Raw genomic sequence first — 21680 nt, 5'->3', positions numbered from 1 at the left:
AAACTTCTGGTTTCTTCCTGCCCTTACCTGGAACATCCAATCAGTTAACAAATCTTACTCATCACTTCTTGTTGATCTTCTCATACCCAGTTATACCCACCTAAAAATAAGGCCCTAGCCCTTGTGCATGCACACATCTTAAACCTTATTTTACATTACTCCAGCAACACTGAGCTCTATGTTTAAGAAATGTGTTAGCAGACTTAAAATACTTAGTGTTCCTGACACATGGTAAACACTCAATAAATGTTAGCCGCTATTACTGTCAGAGGCATTTGAACTAGAGAAACTCCATCTTGAATAGGGGCTGGGTAAAACAAGGCTGAGACCTACTGGGCTGCATTCCCAGGTTAGGCATTCTAAGTCACAGGATGAGATAGGAAGTTGGCACAAGATATAGGTCACAAAGACCTTGCTGATAAAACAGAATATGGTAAAGAAGCCAGCCAATATACCCAAAGGATTATAAATCATTCTACAACAAAGACACATGCACACGTATGTTTATTGCGGCACTATTCACAATAGCAAAGATTTGGAACCAACCCAAATGTCCATCAATGATAGACTGGATTAAGAAAACGTAGCACATATATACCATGGAATACTATGCAGCCATAAAAAAATATGAGTTCATGTCCTTTGCAGGGACATGGCTGAGACTGGAAACCATCATTCTCAGCAAACCATCACAAGATCAGAAAACCAAACGCCACATGTTCTCACTTATAAGTTGGAGTTGAAGAATGAGAACACATGGACACAGGGAGAGGAACATCACATACTGGGGCCTGTCAGGGGGTGGGGGACTAGGGGAGGGATAACATTAGGAGAAATACCTAATGTAGGTGACAGGTTGATGGGTGCAGAAAACCACCAGGACATGCGTATACCCATGTAACAAAACTGCATGTTCTACACCTGTAACCCAGGACTTACAGTTAATTAAAAATAAATAAATAAATGAATTAAAAAAAAAAAAACCTGCTGGCCAAAACCCACCAAAACCAAAATGGTGACAAAAGTGACCTCTGATCATCCTCACTGCTCATCATACACTAATTACAGTTATTAGCATGCTAAAAGACACCCTATATGGTCTAAAAAAGAGAGGAACCCTCAGTCCCAGGAATTGCCCTCCCTTTCTTCCCTTTCCCAGAAAAAGGGAAAAAGCTATGAAGCAAGAAGAGACCCATGTGTCACTATGGGTGTGAAACTAAAAACATCCACACAAACAGGCCTCAGCTCTATAATAATCAAGCCAAACTACACCTGTAGTGTGGTAGCACAGAGCCTGGTCTTTAGCAGATACTTAATAAATAGGTACCTCTTGTTTAGCATATAATCAAGAAACAACCATAAAATAGCCAACCAGCAGCCATCAGGGCTGCTCTGCCTATGGAGTAGCCATTCTTTTATTCCTTTACTTTCTTAATAAACTTCTTTCACTTTATGGACTCACCCTGAATTTTCTCTTAGTCCAAGTACTTTCTGCTGGGGTCTGGATCAGGATCCCTTTCCGGGAACAATACTATTACTACTACTACCATTACAGCCACTTCTACTTCCTTTATTCTTATTATTAGTTCTCTACGCTTATCATGTTATTTTGCATTTTTGTGACTTTACTGATGCTATTCCCTCTCCATGGAATTATTGTTTTTGTCTAACTCCTCACTCTTAAAATATTTTTTTAAAACTTTTGTTCATTTTCTTTCTCTTTCAGGAGGCCATCTCTAACATCTCAGATCAGGCTCAGTGCTCTTATCTAGGGCTTCATTGTAAACCTGTGAAAACTTTGATCTATCTATCTAGGTAGATAGACAGATCTAAGTAGGTAGGTAGGTAGGTAGATAGAGTTTAATATGTTGCATTATAATCATCAGGTTTTGCCTGCCATTTAACTACAGCAAGAGTCAGCAAAGTAACCCTCTGGGGCCAATCCAATTCACTTCCTGCTCTTCTAAATAAAGTTTTATTAGAACACAGACATACTTACTTGTTTACATAGTATCTATGACTGCTCACATGCTTGATGACAGTTTGATAGTTGTGATAGAGACCATACGGCTCATTAAACCAAAACTATTTACTCTCTGGTTCAGAGAGTCTCAGCTTCAGCACTATTGAGACCCAGGACTGGATAATTCCTTATCACAGAAGGGCTGTACTGTGCATTGTAGGCCTACAGTGTAGCAACATTCTTGGCCTCTGCCCACACCAGCAGCATCTTCCCTTCAATATCCCTTTACTCCCCTCTAACCACGCCTCTACCCAGTTTTAACAACTAAAAGAGTCTCCAGACATTGTCAAATATTTCTTGGGGTCAAACTTGTCTCCACTTGAGAAGCCACTAACCTGGCCCTTTATGGAAAATTTTGTCAACCCCTGAACTATAAGATCTTCCAGGAAAGAAACTGTCCAGTTCTCTTTGCATTCCAAACACCATACCTAAAATATAATCATAGAAGCTCATTAATCAATCATTTAAAGGTAACTGAAAGATCATAAGACACGGCAAAGCAATTTAAACTTCATAAGCATTTTAGACCTGAATGGGACATTGGTGATCATCAAGCCAATACCCAATTTTACAGCTAAGTTTTGCTTCCTTAAGCATTTTAAACATCATCCATAAGAACAGTTACATCAATATCTATGAAAAAAAAGTTATGCTAAGAAAGATAATTTTGTCGGGCACGGTGGCTCATGCCTGCAATTCCAACACTTTGGGAGGCCGAGGTGAGTGGCTCACTTGAAGTCAGAAGTTCAAGACCTGCCTGGTCAACATGGTAAAACCCGTCTCTACTAAATATACAAAAAAAAAAATAGCCAGGCGTGGTGGCAGGCACCTGTAATCCCAGCTACTTGGGAGGCGGAGGCAGGAGAATCACTTGAACCTGGGAGGTGGAGGTTGCAGTGAGCCAAGATCGTGCCATTGTGCTCCAGCCTGGGCAACAAGAGCAAAACTTCATCTCAGAAAAAAAAAAAAGAAGATAATCTATCACAATCTCATTTGATTGCCAGGAATTTTAAAAATGTGAAATCACTGCATTCATATTTCACATATGCACACATATTTATCCATGAGTGAGATTTTTCTTACAATGTCCATAAAGAAGAAATTATTCTCCTTTGGCAGATGGGATCATTTCAATTGTGGTCAAAATGTAATATGGAGAAACAGCAGCTTTCTTACAGTCAATCAAGAAATTCATTTGGAGGATATAAATTCCTTTCCACTGTCTTTAACAATTTGATATCATATACAGCATTGCTGTAACTACAAAAACTGTGTTTTCAAAGGGATTGTATGCAAGCCAGAAAAGCTAACAAATGACTATGGGTTCTGTAAGGACCAACTGAATGACAAAATAGCTAGTATTTCTTGAGTACTCACTATGAAACAGATTCAGCTAAAGGTTTTATTGCATCATCTCATTTGCTCCTCATAAGAAAAGTCTCTGAGGTAAGTGCTATTAAGATACTACTTTTATAGATAAATAAACTGAGTTTCAGAGACGCTAACTAACTTGCCCAAGGCACATAGGTAGTAAGTGGAAAAACAAAAATTTGAACCTGGAAGTCTACCTCCTAAATCTGAGCTGACACACCCTGTATTACACAAGTGTGTTTGGAATTCAGAAGTGAGAAAAGACCACTGTTAACCCAGTGACCAGTCAAGCAGGTGGCCATGAGCTAGGTTCTAGAAGAAAAGGTAAGCATCAGACAGAAAAGAGAAAGGGAGAACTTCTTGGCTAGAAGAATCAAATAAACAAGTTATAGACGAAAGAACTGAAAACATACATTTAGAGTAATAGGAAAAGACTACCCCGGTTAAATGTAGGGAGGAACTATGAGGAGGTGGCAGCCAAGTTGAAGACAAACTGCAGAAGGCCTTGAGTGGGAGGCTGAAGAAGACATGCTCTGGTGGGCACTGGATGTGTCCAAAGAATGGCACAAAGAGCAAAACGGGGCAGAATGCAGCATGGAGAGAAAGCAGAGAGAACAGAGGTGGAAAGACTCATCATGACACCACGATAGGCGAAGTACTATGGTGCAGAGGGAGAGGCAGGAGTGAAGGGACCAGGAAGCAGAGGACAGAGATGAGTGAGAAATATATAGGGAATTGCCAAGGGAATTTTGTGTTTGATTAAATGAGGGCAAAAAGGAAGAAGGGGAATGAGAAGGAAAGATCGCATCTCACTTTGAGGTTTCTAACTCAAGTGAATAGGTAATGACAGTATGAGCTGTTCTAAACATATTGAATTCTACATAACCATGCCCCATCCTTCTCTCATTTAGCACACTGTACCCACTCTCCCTTATAGAAGTTATGGGTCATCCAATGCTGCTTTTCTTATCTTTCCTTTTTCAAACCTTATAACCATTTTGTTTTGCCTTTTTCCCTACCATCTCCTAGAAAGAGTAATTTTTTTTTATCTTCCTGAGCTTAACAAAGTGCAGGTCAAGAGAAGGGTTTTATGAAAAGAGAGACTAACACTAGTTTTTAACTCTGAGAAGAAGAAACAAATAGGCAAATATCAAAGCTGCAAGAGAAAAGTTCTAGAGATCTGTGTACAACCATGTGAATATAGTCAAAAATACTGTAGCATACACTTAAAATTTTGTTAAGGAGTAGATTTTGGACTATGTGTTTTTTTAACCACAATTTGTAAAACAAAAAAAAATACAGACATATACTGCAAGAAAGAGTGGAAATAACTGAGGAATTCAGGAGTTGAAAGGGAGAGAAGGAGATGCTGAGCACAGGTAACACATGAGCTTACAAAGATAGAGGGACACCTCACTTTCGAGGATAAAGGGAAAGAGAAAATCAACCTAGATATGGGATAAAAGGAAGATGAAGACCCTGAAGTAGAGCTAAGTTTGATAAATTGACATTTCCTAGCCTGGATCTTTTTGGAAAAGCAGTATATCCAGCCCTAGATATTTATTTCCTCTCACTACCTCTCTCACTGAGCCATGGCCACCATCCCCTCCTAGACTTTTCTTGAATGTGCCAAGCTTTCCTTGCTTTAGGTCCTTTTTGTCCTAGTAGCTTCCTCTGATTGGAATGACCTCTCCCCAAGGTTTTGTGTGTGTGACTGAGTCCTTCTTTCATCTCAAGTCTCAATTATTACATCCTCGAGGAGTCCTGTCCTGACCACTCAGTCTCCTGAAGACACACTCACTATCTCATTGATTCAGTTTGGCTGTGTCCCCACCTAAGTCTCATCTTGAATTGTAGTTCCCATAATCTCCACGTGTCAGGAGAGGGACCCAGTAGGAGGTAACTGAATCATGAGGAGAGTTACCCTCATGCTGTTCTCATGATACTGAGTAAGTTCTCACAAGATCTGATGTTTCATAAGGGGCTTTTCCCCCTTTTGCTTGGCACTTATCCTTGCTGCTGCCATGTGAAGAAGGGCATGTTTGCTTCCCCTTCCACCATGATTGTAAGTTTCCTGAGGCCTCCCCAGCCATGCTGAATTGTGAGTCAATGAAACCTCTTTCCTTTATAAATTACCCAGTCTCAGGTATGTCTTTATTAGCAGTGTGAGAATGGACTAATACACCCATTATTCTCTTTCATTTCCTTCATGCTACTTATCATTATCTGAAAGTATCTTAATTATCTGTTTTGCATTTATTCTTAGTCTCCTTCAACCATAATGTGAATTCCATAGGCTCATAGACTTTATACATGCTGTCATTCACCACACACTCCCACTCTTTGAACAGATTTTATGACAGAGTAGGCATTCCATGAATATTTACTGCATTCATGAATAAGTAAATGAGTGGCATGCTGTTGACAAAATGAATATAAGCAGAAATTGGAACTTTGGAACAATAATTCTATCACTGATGTTCACAAATACTTATTAATTTATTGACGAATATTTCCCATCTATTCCTGTGTCAGGACCTATGTTTAACTTCAAAGGGAACGTGCAATCATCTATATAAATCCTTGTTCTTGTCTTTTAGAAGCTCAGTCTATTGAGGAAACATATGAACACAATGCATATTAAAGTGCAATGTGATGAAGACTATAATAACAATTGCAATGCATTGAAGTTTTGAACTGAGGGCTATAGGAGCATATAATAAAGTACTTCTAATTTAAGCAAGGTAAAACAAGAAAACAATTCCACTAAAGTGCTACGGATACTAGAGTTCAGAGTCTGACATGCAAATGTAGAGGGTTAAAGAGTAACCATGAGGTGGGAGACATCAGAAGTATGTACCATCCTCCCAAGAAGTTTTTCATTGAAAGTAAGGAATGAGCTAAGGTGTAAATTGAGCAGGAGACAGTATCAAAGAAGTGATTTTGAGTATGTCTCTAGCTGAAGGGATGGAGCAGAGGAGAAAGGGAGATCGAAGATTAAGAAACAGAATCTTTAAAGGGGCTAAATCTCAAAAGATGCAAAAGAGGAGGGGAAAGTTCATTCTGTAAGATGGCAGGGAAGAAGGTAGCAATGAAAATATTTGATGATAAGTCTTAAAGTGGAGAGAAAGAAGCTTAGCAAGCATTACCTGAACAATTTATATTTTCCCTACAGAGTATGAGCTAGAACATCTGCTGATATCGGCTGTTGAGGGAAAAGCTGAAGGAGAGGGAAGGAGGAGAATTTTATTGGTTGATAATTGGTGTGCAATGTTGCTGCCCTAAGCTGCATCTTCACTGATTTGTGAAGTGAAAAATGTGTCCTTGTATCTCTCTTGAAATCTATGCAGAAACTATTTGTGGCACACTCTCTACATGAGGAACAGAACACAAGGTTACAAAAGTACCATAACACTAATGGAATAGTCATTTCTGCATTTGCAAAACAATTTTTGAAAACATAAGCTAATTAATTAGCTCAATGATTGCTTTATCCCTGTAGGTATATGTGTACAAGAACCAGTGTTTTTTTAATCTCCTTTGAGGCATTCAAAGACACAAGAGATTCTGTCTCAGTAGGAATGTTGTGGTAGATTACATTTGCTGTAAATAAGTGACATTTTTAGAAAGCAATGAGTTCCACTGAATTTATCTTGACGAGCAAAAAAAAAAAAAAAAAAAAAAAAAAAAAAAAAAAAAGCAAAGCTAAATAAGTGATTCCCAAAATCAGACTGAAAATTCATAAGAAGTCTAAATAGTAGCTGCTCCTCATTTGGGTGTTTTGAAGGCATTAAAGGCGAATAGCTCCAACTTCATGGAAAATATTAGGCTGGAACAAAAAGAAAAGATGTGCTGCCCATCTCAAGACGAAACTATTTCACTGCTTGACATTTATACCAAGAGCAGCAACTTCCCTCTCAGGTTCCATGATGAAAATCATTCCTCCATTAGCAGGTTGAGCAATATCAATTTGCCCAAAGTGGGAAATCAAGCAAAAACTGCCTTCCTCTCAGAACAATCAATGGCAAGGTGAAAGAAATAGGTAATTGTATCTAGTCTCCCAACAGAACATTTTTGCCTGATTAAACGACCTTTCCTATGAAGTAGAGCCTCTAAGTGGTAGTGAGAGACAACTCCTTACAGTAAGTTTAAACACAGAATCACCAACCTTTTCCAGAGGAGCTTCCTTTTCTTCATCACTAACTCTTATGACTGACTTGGTGGAAAGGGCAGCAAAGTCAGGATGTTGACAGTATTTACATCTCAACTCCAACACTTAGAATGTTGTAAATGGGAAAGACAGTCACTCTCTTTAAATTCAAGTTAGTAACAATCATATAATCCAACCTATAAGTTTTTTTGTGAGAACTAAATTGGGGAATAAGTAGGGAATAAGTTTGAAGTACATAGCACCATGTAGACACACAATTCACATGTGTTCACATTAAGTGTTCAATAATTGCTAGTCTTTATTGTTGCTGCTATGATTATAATTGCTGTGGTTGTAATGGTTTTCGAGATGATCAAGTAAAGGACTGAGTAAAGATAAATTATTGTAAGTGAGTAATAGGTGATGATAGTGGCTGGGAACCTCAACTCCTACCACAAGGGCAACCCAGTAAATGTCTGTGGGACATGTAAAGCCAACTGATTTACAGATTAATGAGGAAAGTCTTTCACACGATGAACCTGAGCTAATCAATTAGCCTTATTCTTTCTTTGCAGATAGGTCATTCATCGTAGAACTATAGATCTATCAGAAAGGAACTGATAAAATCAAAACCACTCATATGATTCCAGAATCCCCTCGATAACCTCAGCAAAATGGTTGCCCAGTCTCTACTTGGATGCCTTGAGTGTTGGAGAACTCATTACTTTGAAGGTAGTTTTTGACAGCTCTCACTGAAAGTTCTTCCTTATGTTAAGTACCCAGCTTCCACTCACTAGACTTAGGTTCTCTTCTTAAGGATATATGGGCCACATTTTATCCCACTTCCATAGGACAGTCCTTCATGTATGAAGACAACTCTCAAACCTTGGGCACAGGCATCTTCACTTTTCAGGTTAAATGACCCTGGTTCTATCAGTTAAGCCTTCTTACGTTAGGAACTTGAATGCCTTAGTTGTTGTGTGTGTGTGTGTGTGTGTGTGGTTTTGTTTTGTTTGTTTGTTTGTTTTTAGAGCTCAGCTCTAAAGATGTTCTAATCTGTCAATTAGTTATCATGTTAAAGGCTCATGCCTGTAATCCCAGAACTTTGGGAGGCTGAGGTGGGTGGAACACTTGAAGGAGTTTGAGACGAGCCAGGCCAACACGGCAAAACCTCTTCTCTTTCAAGCATACAAAAATTAGCTGGGTGTGGTGCCACATGCCTGTAATCACAGCTACTTCGGAGACTGAGGCATAAGAATCACTTGAACCCGGGAGGTGGAGGTTGCAGTGAGCCGAGATAGCACCACTGCAGTCCAGCCTGGGTGACAGAACAAGACACTGTCTCAAAAGAAAAAAAAGCTTATTTTCCCTTTCCAGTAATTATACTAGCACATAGTGACCACAATGGTAATAATAATTATAAATAAAATTTTCTGAACATTTTCTACATGTCAGCTATTTGACATGCATGATCTCAATACAACAACCCTATCAAGTAGGGTTGTTCCCATTTAATAAGTAACAGAAGGTTCGGTATGTTACCCAGCATTATACAGCTACTGCGAGTAGAGTTAGGCTTTGCAGCCAGACACTCTAACTCCAAAGCCTGCTTTCTTAACCAATAAATTACACTGCAGAACTGTTACCTCCTTTGTTGTGTAGGTCAGACCTCTATTATTCAACCTCAGATAACACAGATACACAATTTCTATCATTTTTTGTCCCCACCATCCACAAAGTTAACAAGCCATGTTCTCTTATATCTCTTCAAGTCCTTAATATAAATGTAAGACAGAACTTTGTACCATCTTACAAAAACTTTCATATAGACCAAAAAATTCCACTTAATCAGGGCCCGTTGGTATTTTAATAGCTTGATAGCTCTTGCATCCAAACCCTATTGCTCCATCTTATTAATGAGAATATCACAAAATGTGTCTTCAAAAACTTTGCTGCTATTTAACTAGATGAGGTCCATGGTACTTTTATGAATCATCAGTAATACTACTAAATGAATATATGAATTTGGTTGATAAGATATAGCTTTTTCTTAGTGCTCCTAATTAGTGATGGCAGTTATATTGATCACTCTTTTCTCTGCTGTGGGCTTATATATTCTGTTAATATTGCACTCCAAAATCCTACCCAGATTTCAGTTCAACTCATAAGTTCATTGTTTGCATTATCCACATTTTTCAATTGTCTAGTCTTTAGGAACCTTCTCTATTCACTAGCATTCCTCAAAAACCACCAAGTATGTTTCAAAAATTGTATTTACAAATTCTCTCTGTATCCTGGGATAGCATTCATCTGAGGCAGGAAATTTGAGTTAATACAGAGCAAATTATCTGATTTCTAAGATGCTCCAGTATTACATTTCCTACTTTTGTCTGTCTTTCCTTGTCCAAGGACCTATCTTTTTGTCAGCAAAAAACAGGAGTAAAATAGGAACATGAGGAATTCTGCTACATCACCTAGGGCTTCCTGCTGCAAATGATAGAAAACAGAGCCGCAACTGGTTTAGGCAACAGAGGTACTTTATTCAATCACGAGTGGAAATTAAGCGGTAGTCTAATTTGAAAAATGTTTAACCCAGGGCCTTCAAAAATGTCGCTAAGGCCTAGTTTCTTCCATGTTTTGGCTCTGATTTTCTCCATCCTGGCTTTGTGTTTGGTCTCTGTGGTGGCAAGATAGTGGCTAGAAGCTTAGTTTAACACCACTCCAAGTTCTAGCCCAAAACAGGAGAGAGCTGTTTCCCTACAACATATAGACAAAAGTCCTGAGTCTGTGTGTTATGGATCCAAATTGGTTTAGGAGCTCACCTATGAAGAAAGCAACCATAACCAGGTGAATAGGAGTCCCTAATTGATTTAGGGATCACATGCTCACTAACGGAGCTGGGAGTGGAGCAGGTGCCACTGAATCATGGGATTGAGTATGAAGGGAATAAAAATCAAGAAACACATATCAGATGAAGGCATAATGAATACCCAGTTGCCAAATACATATATTTTAATCTACTTCTCCATCAACAACCCATCAACAAATGCAGCAAATCCTTCTTTAGTAATTTTATTGTGGCACTAACTGAAGAACTACTCTCTGTCATAGCACTGAAACACCAAAGATCTTTGAGACCTCCATGCTCCTCATTCTTCCTTAGGCCCATACGACTTTTTTACAGCCACCCTTGGCTAAATGCTTGCACCTGGTTCCTACTGAAATAAGCTTCAAATGTATCCCTGTCCCCAGTAGCTCAGGGTTTTGCTCCTTCTTCCTCTGTGCCTCCGTATGTTATGAGTCCAAATTGCATTAGAAGCCCACCTATAAAGAAAACAGCCATGACCAGGGGAATGGGAATTGACTCACATTGCCAATCTCTCTCTTTCTCTCTTTCCTGCCCACAGAAATTCCTTGTAATCCAGAAAGTAATCTCTTTTCCAGAAGATTCAATCTATCTTCTTTACAAAAATTTCATTCTGAAATTAAGTCACCCGACATTGCCAATATTTGACTTTTTTTTTTTTTTTTAATCCTCACACACAAAAAAATGGCAGTTTTGTTTTCTGAGACAGAGTCTTGCTCTGTTGCCCAGACTGGAGTGCAGTGGCACCATCTTGCCTCACTGCAGCCTCAACCTCCCAGGCCCAAGTGATCCTCCCACCTCCCTCCAAAATACCTGGGACCACAGGCATGTGCCACCATGTCCAGCTAATTTTCTTAATGTTTTTTGTAGACACACAGTCTCCTTAAGTTTACCAGGCTGGTCTCCAACTCCTGGACTCAAGCAATCCCCCCACCTCAGCCTCCTAAAGTGCTAAAGTTATGGGCGTGAAATACCATGCCCAGCCAAAAATGGCCATTTTTTTTATGGTCAACCCATAAAAAAGCTCTATAATTTACTAGAGCTGCCATAACAAAATACCACAGACTGGGTGACTTAAACTACCAGAACTTATTTTCTCACACTCCAGGAGGCTGGAAGTCCAAGTTCAAGGTGTCAGCAAGGTTGGTTTCTTTTGAAGCCTCTGTCCTTAGCTTGTAGATGGCTATCTTCTCCCTCTGTCTTCACATGGTCTTTCCTCTGTATATCCATGTCATTATCACTTCTTGTAAGGACACCAATCATATAGGTTGAGGGCCTATCCATATGACCTCATTTTATCTCAGTTACTTCTTAAAAGGCCCTATCTTCAAAAATAGTCACAAACTAAAGGTTAGAACTTCAACATATGAATTTGCAGAGGACATCACTGAGCCTATGACAAGCCGATAGATAGCTCCTGAGATGCAGTAATTGCTTTTTCTTTTCTTCTTCTGCCACGTTCCTCCATTTCCTCTGATTTGCAACTTCATTTCTTTCTACCCTGCTCAACTCTTATTTCTCTGGTCAGCTTTTTGTATTGATTCTCCCATTCTGTCAAAACGGTCTTATCTCCAAACCCACAGAGTGCTTTTCTGTACATCTTCCTTAATGGAATAAAACTTACCTTGCTACCCAAAATCTAATGAGCAATAATTTGTGTTTCTATGCGACATTTACAAGAAGGTCTCTACAGTAGTGTGCATTTGGATTAGCAGGGATTACTATCCTCATTTTACAGATCAAGACAAGGATATCCAGAGAAGTTGTATAATTTTCTAATTAACATTAGAACTGGACCTGGTAGCAGGCCTTTTTAATTAAACTACGTTGGACTCCTAACTTCTGCACGTTTTTAATTGCAGAAATGGTGAAGAGCAGTAAGTGGTTCTTTGGCCTGAACTAACTGATTTTGTTTCAATTAATAACATAAATAACAACTTCATTAACATTTGTATAGTATTTTGTATTTTATAAAACACCTCCATTGTCTAATCCCATTTGCTCCCTACGTAAAAATACATGAAATCAGTATTAGTCGCTCCCTTTATAGATGAAGAAACCAAGGCTCAGAGCAGTCGAGTGGCTTGCTAAAAGCCATGCAACTGGCAAGGAACAAGTCTAGGCAAGACTCATACCCTGGGCTTCAGCTTTTGAAGCCCACCCTCTTCTCATGTCTCATGTTGATTTTAAAAGCCTCCCTTGGGCTTTACTAGCCCTACGCTGCACAGTAGTCTTCATGATAGAAAAAAAGGAATATTTAGGCCCAATGCTATGACCTGAATTCACCTGCTTACAGAGAGACATTTATCACCACGTGAGCAATCAGGAAGGCTACCAAAACAACAGCTTGGGAAACAAATGAATTAAAGAAAAAGGGAACAGAGAAGGGGAGGAGGAAGGACAATGAGTAAGGAAGCAAGAGGACAACTCAAAAGAAAATCCAGAGAAGAAATTAAGTGATAGCATGAGAGATAGCAACAAGAGACAGCAAGCAAGACAGGGTAAAATAAAATGAGTATTTTTTTAAAGAAGAAAAAAAGCAACAACAAACACATTATCCCAAAGCCCGCAGGTGCCAGCAATTCAAATAAACGTATAGCAATTAACAGAATTAACACAGCCTTAAATAGCTTGGCTCACCAGATGTGGACGCCTATCAGGGTTCTATAAAATGTAAAGTTATTACAGATTAAGCCATTAATCATCTGTTCAGAGACTATCTCTGGCTGCAAAACTCCATTCGGTTTTAAATGGCTAATAATCACAAAGGGATGTGGAATGTAATGTGCACAATGATGTTCTATCCAATCCTTTTTCCTTTAAATATGTGTTCTATTCTCTCAATTCTCCTGCTCTTCCTTCCTCCCCATTAGAGATGCCATGAGAATAGAGAGATGAGAGAGTCCAGTCTGTCCCAGAGGTCTCAGTGGCACTTACGCTTCTCCACATGGGCAAATGGAGGAGTGTCAGATTGAGGAGAAAGGAGGATGGTGTGGAAAGAACCAAATCAAACTACACAGAAGGTCCAACACGTGGGAGGATACTGTGATGGGCCTGAATAGCCTAATGGGGACCCTACTCATGTAGCTCAGTCTTGGTTTGGCCTTCCTGTATTTCATTTGTCATTGAACAGCTCAGTAATGCCAAGGACAGAGGAAAAGAGAAATGCATGTCCTCTCAGGCAGGGTCTTTGGAAACTGAAATTGGAGTCAGAAGGTAGCAGTTTTGTGTAGAAATTTTAAAATTCAGAGAGGCAGGCTCCAATCCAATGCTGAAGCTCAAGGACCACCTTTTCTTTTCTTTTTTTTTTTTTTTTTTTTTTGAGATGGAGTCTTGCTCTGTCACCCAGGCTGGAGGGCAGTGGCGCGATCTCAGCTCGCTGCAAGCTGCACTTCCTGGGTTCACGCTATTCTCCCACCTCAGCCTCCCTAGTAGCTGGGACTACAGGCACCCGCCACCATGCCCAGCTAATTTTGTTTTTGTGTTTTTAGTAGACATGGGGTTTCACCGTGTCAGCCAAGATGGTATCAATCTCCTGACCTCGTGATCTGCCTGCCTCAGCCTCCCAAAGTGCTGGGATTACAGGCATGAGCCACCGCGCCCAGCCAAGGGACCACCTTTTCTATCCCTGATCTTCAACTTCCTAGGACAAAAACATACATCAGCGGAAAGTGGTAGATGAATTAACATTACTCCTCAAAGAATGAAGGCCTGATGGGTAAGATGCCAATCTGACTATGTTCTGCTGCTTAAGGTCCTTCAATGGCTCCCCCATTACCTAGAGAACAAAGTCCAAGGGTATAGCATGAAATGAAGACCTCTATGACATGGTCCCTACCTCACCACAGCTACCAGTCCAAAGCTCCCAGTCTTATAATTTGGGCCTTGAAATTAGCAAGCTGTTTGTATGTTCCTCACCCAGACACCAGGACATGCTCTACCTCCATGCCTTTCTCACCCTGCCCCTCATCCTGGAGCACCTCTTTCCCCATGCTTCCATGCTCCCCTCTACTTGGCATCAAGCACCTCACCTTGGGATGCTCCCTGAACCCCAGGATGTATTAGGTCCTTCTCCTCAGCAGCCACATTGTAACTAAGAATGTCTCATGTTGTGCATTAACCGCTATTTACTGCAATTATGTGTGTGTCTGCCTCTCCCCACTAATGTGAGTTCTTCTAAAGCAGGAACCATGTTTGACTCATATTTATATTTTAGCACAGCCCTTGGCATATTATAGGTTTGGGGGATATATTGTTTGCTATGCACTGAATGTTTGTGTTCTCCAAAGTTCATATGTTGAAATCCTAACCCACAATGTGACAGTTTTAGGAGGTGGGGCCTCCAGGAGGTGGTCATGAAGGTCATGAAGGTCCCTCATGAGTGGGATTGGTGCCCTTATAAAAGGGACCCTAAAGAACTCTTATCCTCTTTTTTTCCGTGTGAGAACACAATAAGAAAACAGCAGTTTGCAAACCAGAAGAGGGCCCTCACCAGAACCTGATCAGGCTGGCATTCTGTTCTTGGACTTCCAGCCTCTAGAACAGTGAGAAATAAATTTCTGTTGTTTATAAGCCACTCAGCCTATGATACTTTTTAATAGCAGTCTGGACTTATACATTGTTCATCTAAACTCCACCAGATTTCAGAGCTCCATTCATTTATTTATTTATTCCAGACATACTTATTGAGTGCATTTTTTTAATGTCAAGGTCCATTCTAGGTGCTGGGGAAACATTTATAAGCAAATAAGACCTCTGTTCTCATGGAATTCACATTTTAAGAAAGGAAAACATAGTGTCAAATAAATGGCCAAAGGCAAAAAACAAAGTAATCATTGAGGGCAGGCAGGATGAGTTATCCCTATTTTTGCATTACGAGAGAATTTATGTAGGGCAAACCTCAGAATAATGGGGTTTTTTTCCTGACAATGACTTGCTCATATGAGAAATATAGAGATTCCATGTGCTAATGGATATTCACTTACACTTATATTTCTATTTATAAACTATTTTATACAATGCAATATATAATCCTTAACAATTATTATAAGCAAAAACATTGTATTTTGTAATGCTGTATGGTTTCACTTTTATGTACATCATTTCATTTTTTTTCTTAAGAATGCAAAAGAAGTTTTATTATCTCCTTGTTATGGGTTAGAAAACTGAGACTGGAGTAAGATCAGTGACCTTATTATATAGCCAGTGATAAAGCTAACATTCCTAAGCAGATTTTCTGATTTGAAGCCCAGTATTCTTTTCATTATACTTTGATGCCTCCCTCACAGCCTTTTCTATCCCATTTTTCATAGAGGAACTTCCAATCATTCCTCTTAGCCTTGCTGAGGCTTTCAATATAATCTTTTTCTCATATCTGATAGCTCAGGAGGAGGGAGAGAAGATTCTTGAAAGATTCACCCACTGCCATGTCAAGATGTTCTTTAATCATCCCAGGTAAGTCAAGTGGTCAATAGTACCTAAGAGCATTCATTTAGGAAAGGTATTTATTAATGTACAATCATGTGATTTCACTCAGCAAATATTGACTGAGAGCCACCAAGTGCCAAGAACCATTCTAGGAGCTGGGGACACAATAAGAACAAATATGAGACAGACACACTAAAACATGAAAAGGAACAAGATGCTGACTTCGTGATATTTAAGTGGACACAAATCTTATATTGATAACCAACGTGTGCAGAGAACTATCATAGTTTGATGACAATGTGGATGCTTTGTTGTGGCTTTCACATGGGTATGAGGTTAGGAAGTACGCACATGAGTAATATCCAGTCCCTTTGGCACAATCATGGAGCCAGAACTTAGTTTTTAGGTGTGAAGTAATTACAGTCCCAACAACAAAACCTGTTTTGTGCCACACACAAAGCAATATTGATGATCTGGAGCAGAAATTGCATAGGCCCTTCGCCATGTCCCTAATTCGAAGAAAATTACACATAAAATCACTTAGTTTCATTTAGAACAACTTAAAGCCACAAATGGCGAGAGAAGATTTTTTTAAGGCAGCAAGAGGAAAACGAAGGGGAAGAAGGGAGTGTGAAATAATTAGAGACTGTTCTATGGTTTAAGTGGGTGAGTGGGGTTTATCAGGTAGTTGAATCTTAACATATCTGGAAGCCTTTGATGTTAACTGATTTATCAAAAACAAATACCAAGAACAAGAGAAGTATCTCCATAGACCTGCCCACAGAAAAGTGAAGTGTAATTATTAAACGCAAAGAAATAACATATTAGCACTACGTTAGACTCAAAGTGATCTGTTCAAGGTACTCAGACAAATAACAAGCCTTCCGAGTGCCTTAGAAAGACTATCATGCTGTACAGGGAAAACAGATGGGGCAGGAGTTTATCAAGTTCTAGCTTTGCCTATCATTTCCGTTAGTGTTTCGAACTTTCCTTTTTCTAACTTGGTCTGAATTTAAATGCATATTTGTGCTGCTAGCTAAGATAAGGATATATTGTTATCACTGATTATAGTTATTTCTATTATCGACACTGTTTTTCAGAACTGCCTTTAACTTTTAAGCTATTCAGTAATACTTCTGACAGACTTTTGAAGCTTTCTGTTCTCTGGACAGCAAAAATATGTGTGTGTGTGTGTGTGTGTGTGTGTGTGTGTGTGTGTGTGTGTGTGTGTGTGTGTGGTGTCTGTCTGTGTTTGTGTGTGTCTGCGTGTGTGTGTGTGTGTATTTTATTTTCTTTAGTTTCCACATGGATAAAGTCATCAGAAACATCTTTGTGTTTTTATGAGACTTGTTTCAAAATGTTCCTTCCTGATTAATAGATAGAAGATTCGTGGTTGGGAAATTGTTCCTTTGTCTCTAAGTATATAATAGAGAGGTAGCTCAATACAATTGTGTATAGGAGAAAATTAATCCTAAAGGCCAGACCTAAATCCTGTCATGGAGAAACTTCATGCTCAGGACCGTTGCACTACAAAACTGAATGAGCACTCCACAGCAACCAATGCCTCATTCATTCCTGAGCCATGTCCTTGGTAACAAGAATGTTGCAGTCTTTTTCTGATGAGAATGCAGTTCCAATGTAGTGTGATTTAACAATGTTTAAGAGACTTTCAGGGTTCATTAGACAGTGCATAGTCTATACCTTTATTCTATCCAAATAGGAGTAAATCCCAGGGAGGAAGGGCTCTATGCCTACCATAATTCCATCAGAAATGACGATGAAATCTCTGAAGCCAGCAGAAGCCTAGGTAACATCCTGCAGAGAGATAATAGCACTCTTTGGGTGCTCCTCTTATTTCATTCTACAGGCTGAGAACAATACAAAGCTATAATTGGATTTTCCCTCCTTTATTGTCTCTCTTTTCTACCCCTTCCTCTCAATTTGCACATGATTTTCTACAACAAGGCCTGCCTCAAATGTCACTCTTTCTCTAAAACTGACTTCCACCTAAAATTTATGTTTCCTCTACTCAATTACAGCATTTAGTCTATGGCACTGAGCACTTGCTCTCCTATGCTATACTTACTCACTCACTGATCTCATCTCCCTTCCTACAAGACAAAGCCTTGGAGCATGCAGATCATGGCTTAAAAGAGCCACCAAGTTTAGTTACAGCACAAAAAAAGGTACCCAATGATTATTAGATAAATGGACAAACAAATTCTTATTATGCATCTATGTGCCATGCCTAACAGACACAATTTCTGCCTGGACAAGGCTCACAGGGCAGTGGCATGAATGAACGCATGGACAGTGCCATCTCATATACAAATGATGCTCAATAAATTTCAAATAACCGTAATAAGAATAAAACATATGCCCTGAGAGGAGACTCATAAGATGTCACAAGGGATTGTTATCTACAAGAAGGAACACTGTTTGCTTCTCAAGAAATGTCCCGAGGGAGATGGTATAGATAACTTACGCAATCAAGCTTAGCTTAAACAAAATGTGCAATGCACTGCTTTGATGCCACAGTGTTCTGAAAGAGCTCTACCAAATTAAATCTGATTCTTTTTGCCTCAACAATTGACCTTAGAGGTTGCACTTACACTTGGCTGAAGCTCCTTTTGCTCTCAGACAGAGGTGTCAACACATCAGCTACAATGGTAATAAATGAGTAATGGCAAAGTCCCACTGTTTTTTCACAGCTACTAGCTCTCAGAGAAGAAGAAGAAGAAGAAAAGGAAAAACCAGTCTTCTGAGCCTTAATGTTACATTATAAGAATTTTCTTTCATCTCAAATAATGAGACCCTTGGGAACACCAGGCTTAGTGAAGGTAAAATAATACATATGTTATATTTTAGACAGGGCACACAACAACAAATTGAGCTACTTTTAGCTAGAGCTTTCCTATTTGCCAGGTCAAACTCACAAAAATCAAACTTTACACTCATCTAGTTCCTTGTGATTTCAATGGCCTTTCACCTGTGTGATTGCATTTAATTTATAAGCACAGCCATCTGTGGGATAAGAGCCTCAATTTGTTAGATAAGGAAAGAGAACCACAGGGTATTTGATATGGTTGGCTGTGTCCCCACCCAAATTTCATCTTGAATTGTAGCTCCCACAATTTCCACCTGTTGTGGGAGGGAGCCAGTGGGAGGAAGCCAGTGGGAGGTAATTGAATCATGGAGTCGGGTCTTTCCCATGCTGTTCTCATGATAGTGAATAAGTCTCATAAGATCTGATGGCTTCATAAAGAGGAGTTCCTCTGCACAAGTTTTTCTTCCCTGCCACCATGCAAGATGTGACTTGCTCCTCCTTGCTTTCTGCCATGATTGTGAGGTCTCCCCAGATATGTGGAACTGGGAATCAGTTAAATCTCTTTTCTTAATAAATTACCCAGTCTTGGGTATGTCTTTATCAGCAGCGTGAAAATGGACTAACACAGTACTAAATTGACAAACCCAAGGTCATGCAACCAGCTTAAGCGGGAATGAAAATGTAGGATACCTACTTTCAAGTCCAAGGTCATTTATGCTGCAATCTATCACTTCATAGATTTGTGGACAGATCCAGTCATTGATTTAGACATGTCATTTGTTTATAAATGAAACAATCACATGGTGCATTAAATAGAGTTGGGTGAACTTTACCTCTTTAAGGCAGCCCATGAAGTTGTTGCTGACAGGGGAGCCAGGCAAGTCAGCGGTACTTGGGCTTCCTCCCACGTAGAAGAAGTCGTCCGAGCCCAGCATGGTATAGTCCTCTTGAGTGTAGCCCGTCGTGGTAAGAATGCCATCCACAGAGATTGTCACCTGGTGGAGGGACATAGGGACAAAAAAAATCCCAACAATGACCTTACGATCCTAACATAAGGCAGTGGCTTCCCCTACTTGTGGCATCACTTTCATTAAGATTTTCATGAGGTATACTTTCTAATTTGATTTGATTTTGGTATGTGCAGCCAAGTTCCATTTTCTGGTCTGCCTCCCTGGGTCTCAAGCCTTCAGTATTTCCCTGCAGACTCATGGAAGACTTTGTTAGAATTTCCAAGCCGGGCACCTTGTTCTACCCATTGCAATCTTTACACAGTCAGGCTAGAAAATGGAACCATCCTCAGACGATATCACTTGTCTCAGTTCATTGCTAAAATGATTGCTTATTTGTTACATGATTGTTATTCATGGTGGTAGTGAAAAACAGCAAAGAAGACATTTGATGATGAAGTTTGTTAGGGGTTGGTCTTTGGTTGTTGATGGTTTTGTTTTTCCTTTTTTCTTTTCTTTTCTTTTTTCTTTTCTTTTATCTTTATTGTTATTAATATATTTATTTTGGCTCACACCACGCTGACAAACATGCATTCAGGGAGGGAAGGAGAAGGGTCTTGATTCTGATATGGTCATGGATGATACATGCCATGGACTGCCCCAGGACACCAACCCCTACCCTCCCTTGGCTCCCATCACCACCTCCAAGGGAAGAAATGACCCAAACCAAAAAGGCAACTCTAACAACAACAACAAAAGGAATGATGAGGAATAATAACCAAAACAATAAAAATAATAATGCCCACAGAAAAGAAATAGCACCCTTTTACCCAACATCCATGAAAGGAGCAGAGGGCAGAGAGAAACGATGGGGCCTCAAAGCATGCACACACCATACACCGATACACCCATGCAGAAATCATCTGGAACCAAGAGAGAAGGCGGAAGAAAAACAAAACTGGGAAAGGGTGGGGAGAAATTAGGGAAAGAATAAAAATCCACTTCACACTTACATGCATTGAACAAACTGAAGAACAAGATGGAAGTGAAAAAAAAAGCATTCAAAACTAAAAGGTAGTCTTTTCTCTGCCTGCCACCTCCCTTACTAAATAAAAGAAAAGAAAAGAAAAGAAAAAGTCCAAACCCAACCCCAAAATATATGAAAGATGAAAGGAGAATGAAGAGTGGGGAAAAATAAAAGAGAAGAAAGTGAAATTGGGTTGATGGTTGGTAAGTTGTTAGTAATGAGGAGGAAAATGAGGAAACAAATTCTGATGTAGGTAGGAAGATTCACGAGACAGGAACATGCCATGCAGAGTTTGTATGGAGAACAAAACTCGTGGATATCCTTTTGGCCACGGTAGGGGAGTAAGGTAAAAGAAGGGTAAGAAAGAGTCTAGGAAGTTGAGTACTTTCCTCCCCAGATCACCTGTGGCAGCCGTGGCCACATAAAAGGGAAAGAGAAAAGGGACTAAGGAGTGGGAAAGGAGGAAAAAAAGAAAAGAGGAAGAGTAAGAGGGAGAGGAAGGCACAGAAAGCAGAAAGTTCTCACTATAAATCTCTGTTGTCTCTAGTATGTAACTTGGAAGTTGTAAAATAAGAAAACAAAACAAAACAGATTTAGCCAAATGGAGATACTTTAAAAAAAAAAAAAAAGAAAGAAAGAAAAGCATTTTTGGGGGGGAAAAAACTGAAAACTAGAGAAAAGAAAACCTTCCCCACAAAATTCAACCAAATATCATTTTTAGGACAGTGCATCCCCTTCCATTTTTTTTTTTTTAAGGAAAAGAAAGGCTTGCATTTAATTGAACAAAAATCTTAAAAGAAGAAATGAGTCTAAAGAGGATAAAAGGGGGGGTTGGAGAGGAAAACGGGGGCAACACACGGCAAACCCAAAAAAAGAGACAATAAGAATGATATCTACCAGACAATGTAGTTTGTTTACCATAGCGTGTCCGATGCCTGAGTGCTTTGCGGAGAAGGGGGAAGAAAGGAAATTAAAAATTGTGAACAGAACGATTGTTAATTAAAAAAACTAAAAACAAAGATGAGTCGTTAGGGTGTTAGTA

The 21680-nt window shown here is 39.5% G+C and overlaps 1 protein-coding gene across 1 annotated transcript in view; it reads right to left on the bottom strand.

The window, feature by feature from the left end:
- The window catches only part of NRXN3 (neurexin 3), a 600687-nt gene that overhangs the window by 325252 nt on the left and 253755 nt on the right, over nucleotides 1–21680 (bottom strand). The window contains exon 3 of the mRNA XM_015144213.3: nucleotides 19498–19659. Coding sequence (XP_014999699.2) covers nucleotides 19498–19599 — 102 coding nt within the window. The 5' untranslated portion in view covers nucleotides 19600–19659. The remainder of the gene's footprint in view (nucleotides 1–19497; nucleotides 19660–21680) is intronic.

The sequence above is a fragment of the Macaca mulatta genome, chromosome 7 (genome assembly GCF_049350105.2).
Source record: "Macaca mulatta isolate MMU2019108-1 chromosome 7, T2T-MMU8v2.0, whole genome shotgun sequence".
Taxonomy (NCBI): domain Eukaryota; kingdom Metazoa; phylum Chordata; class Mammalia; order Primates; family Cercopithecidae; genus Macaca; species Macaca mulatta.
This window is presented reverse-complemented; position numbering and strand designations above follow the sequence as displayed.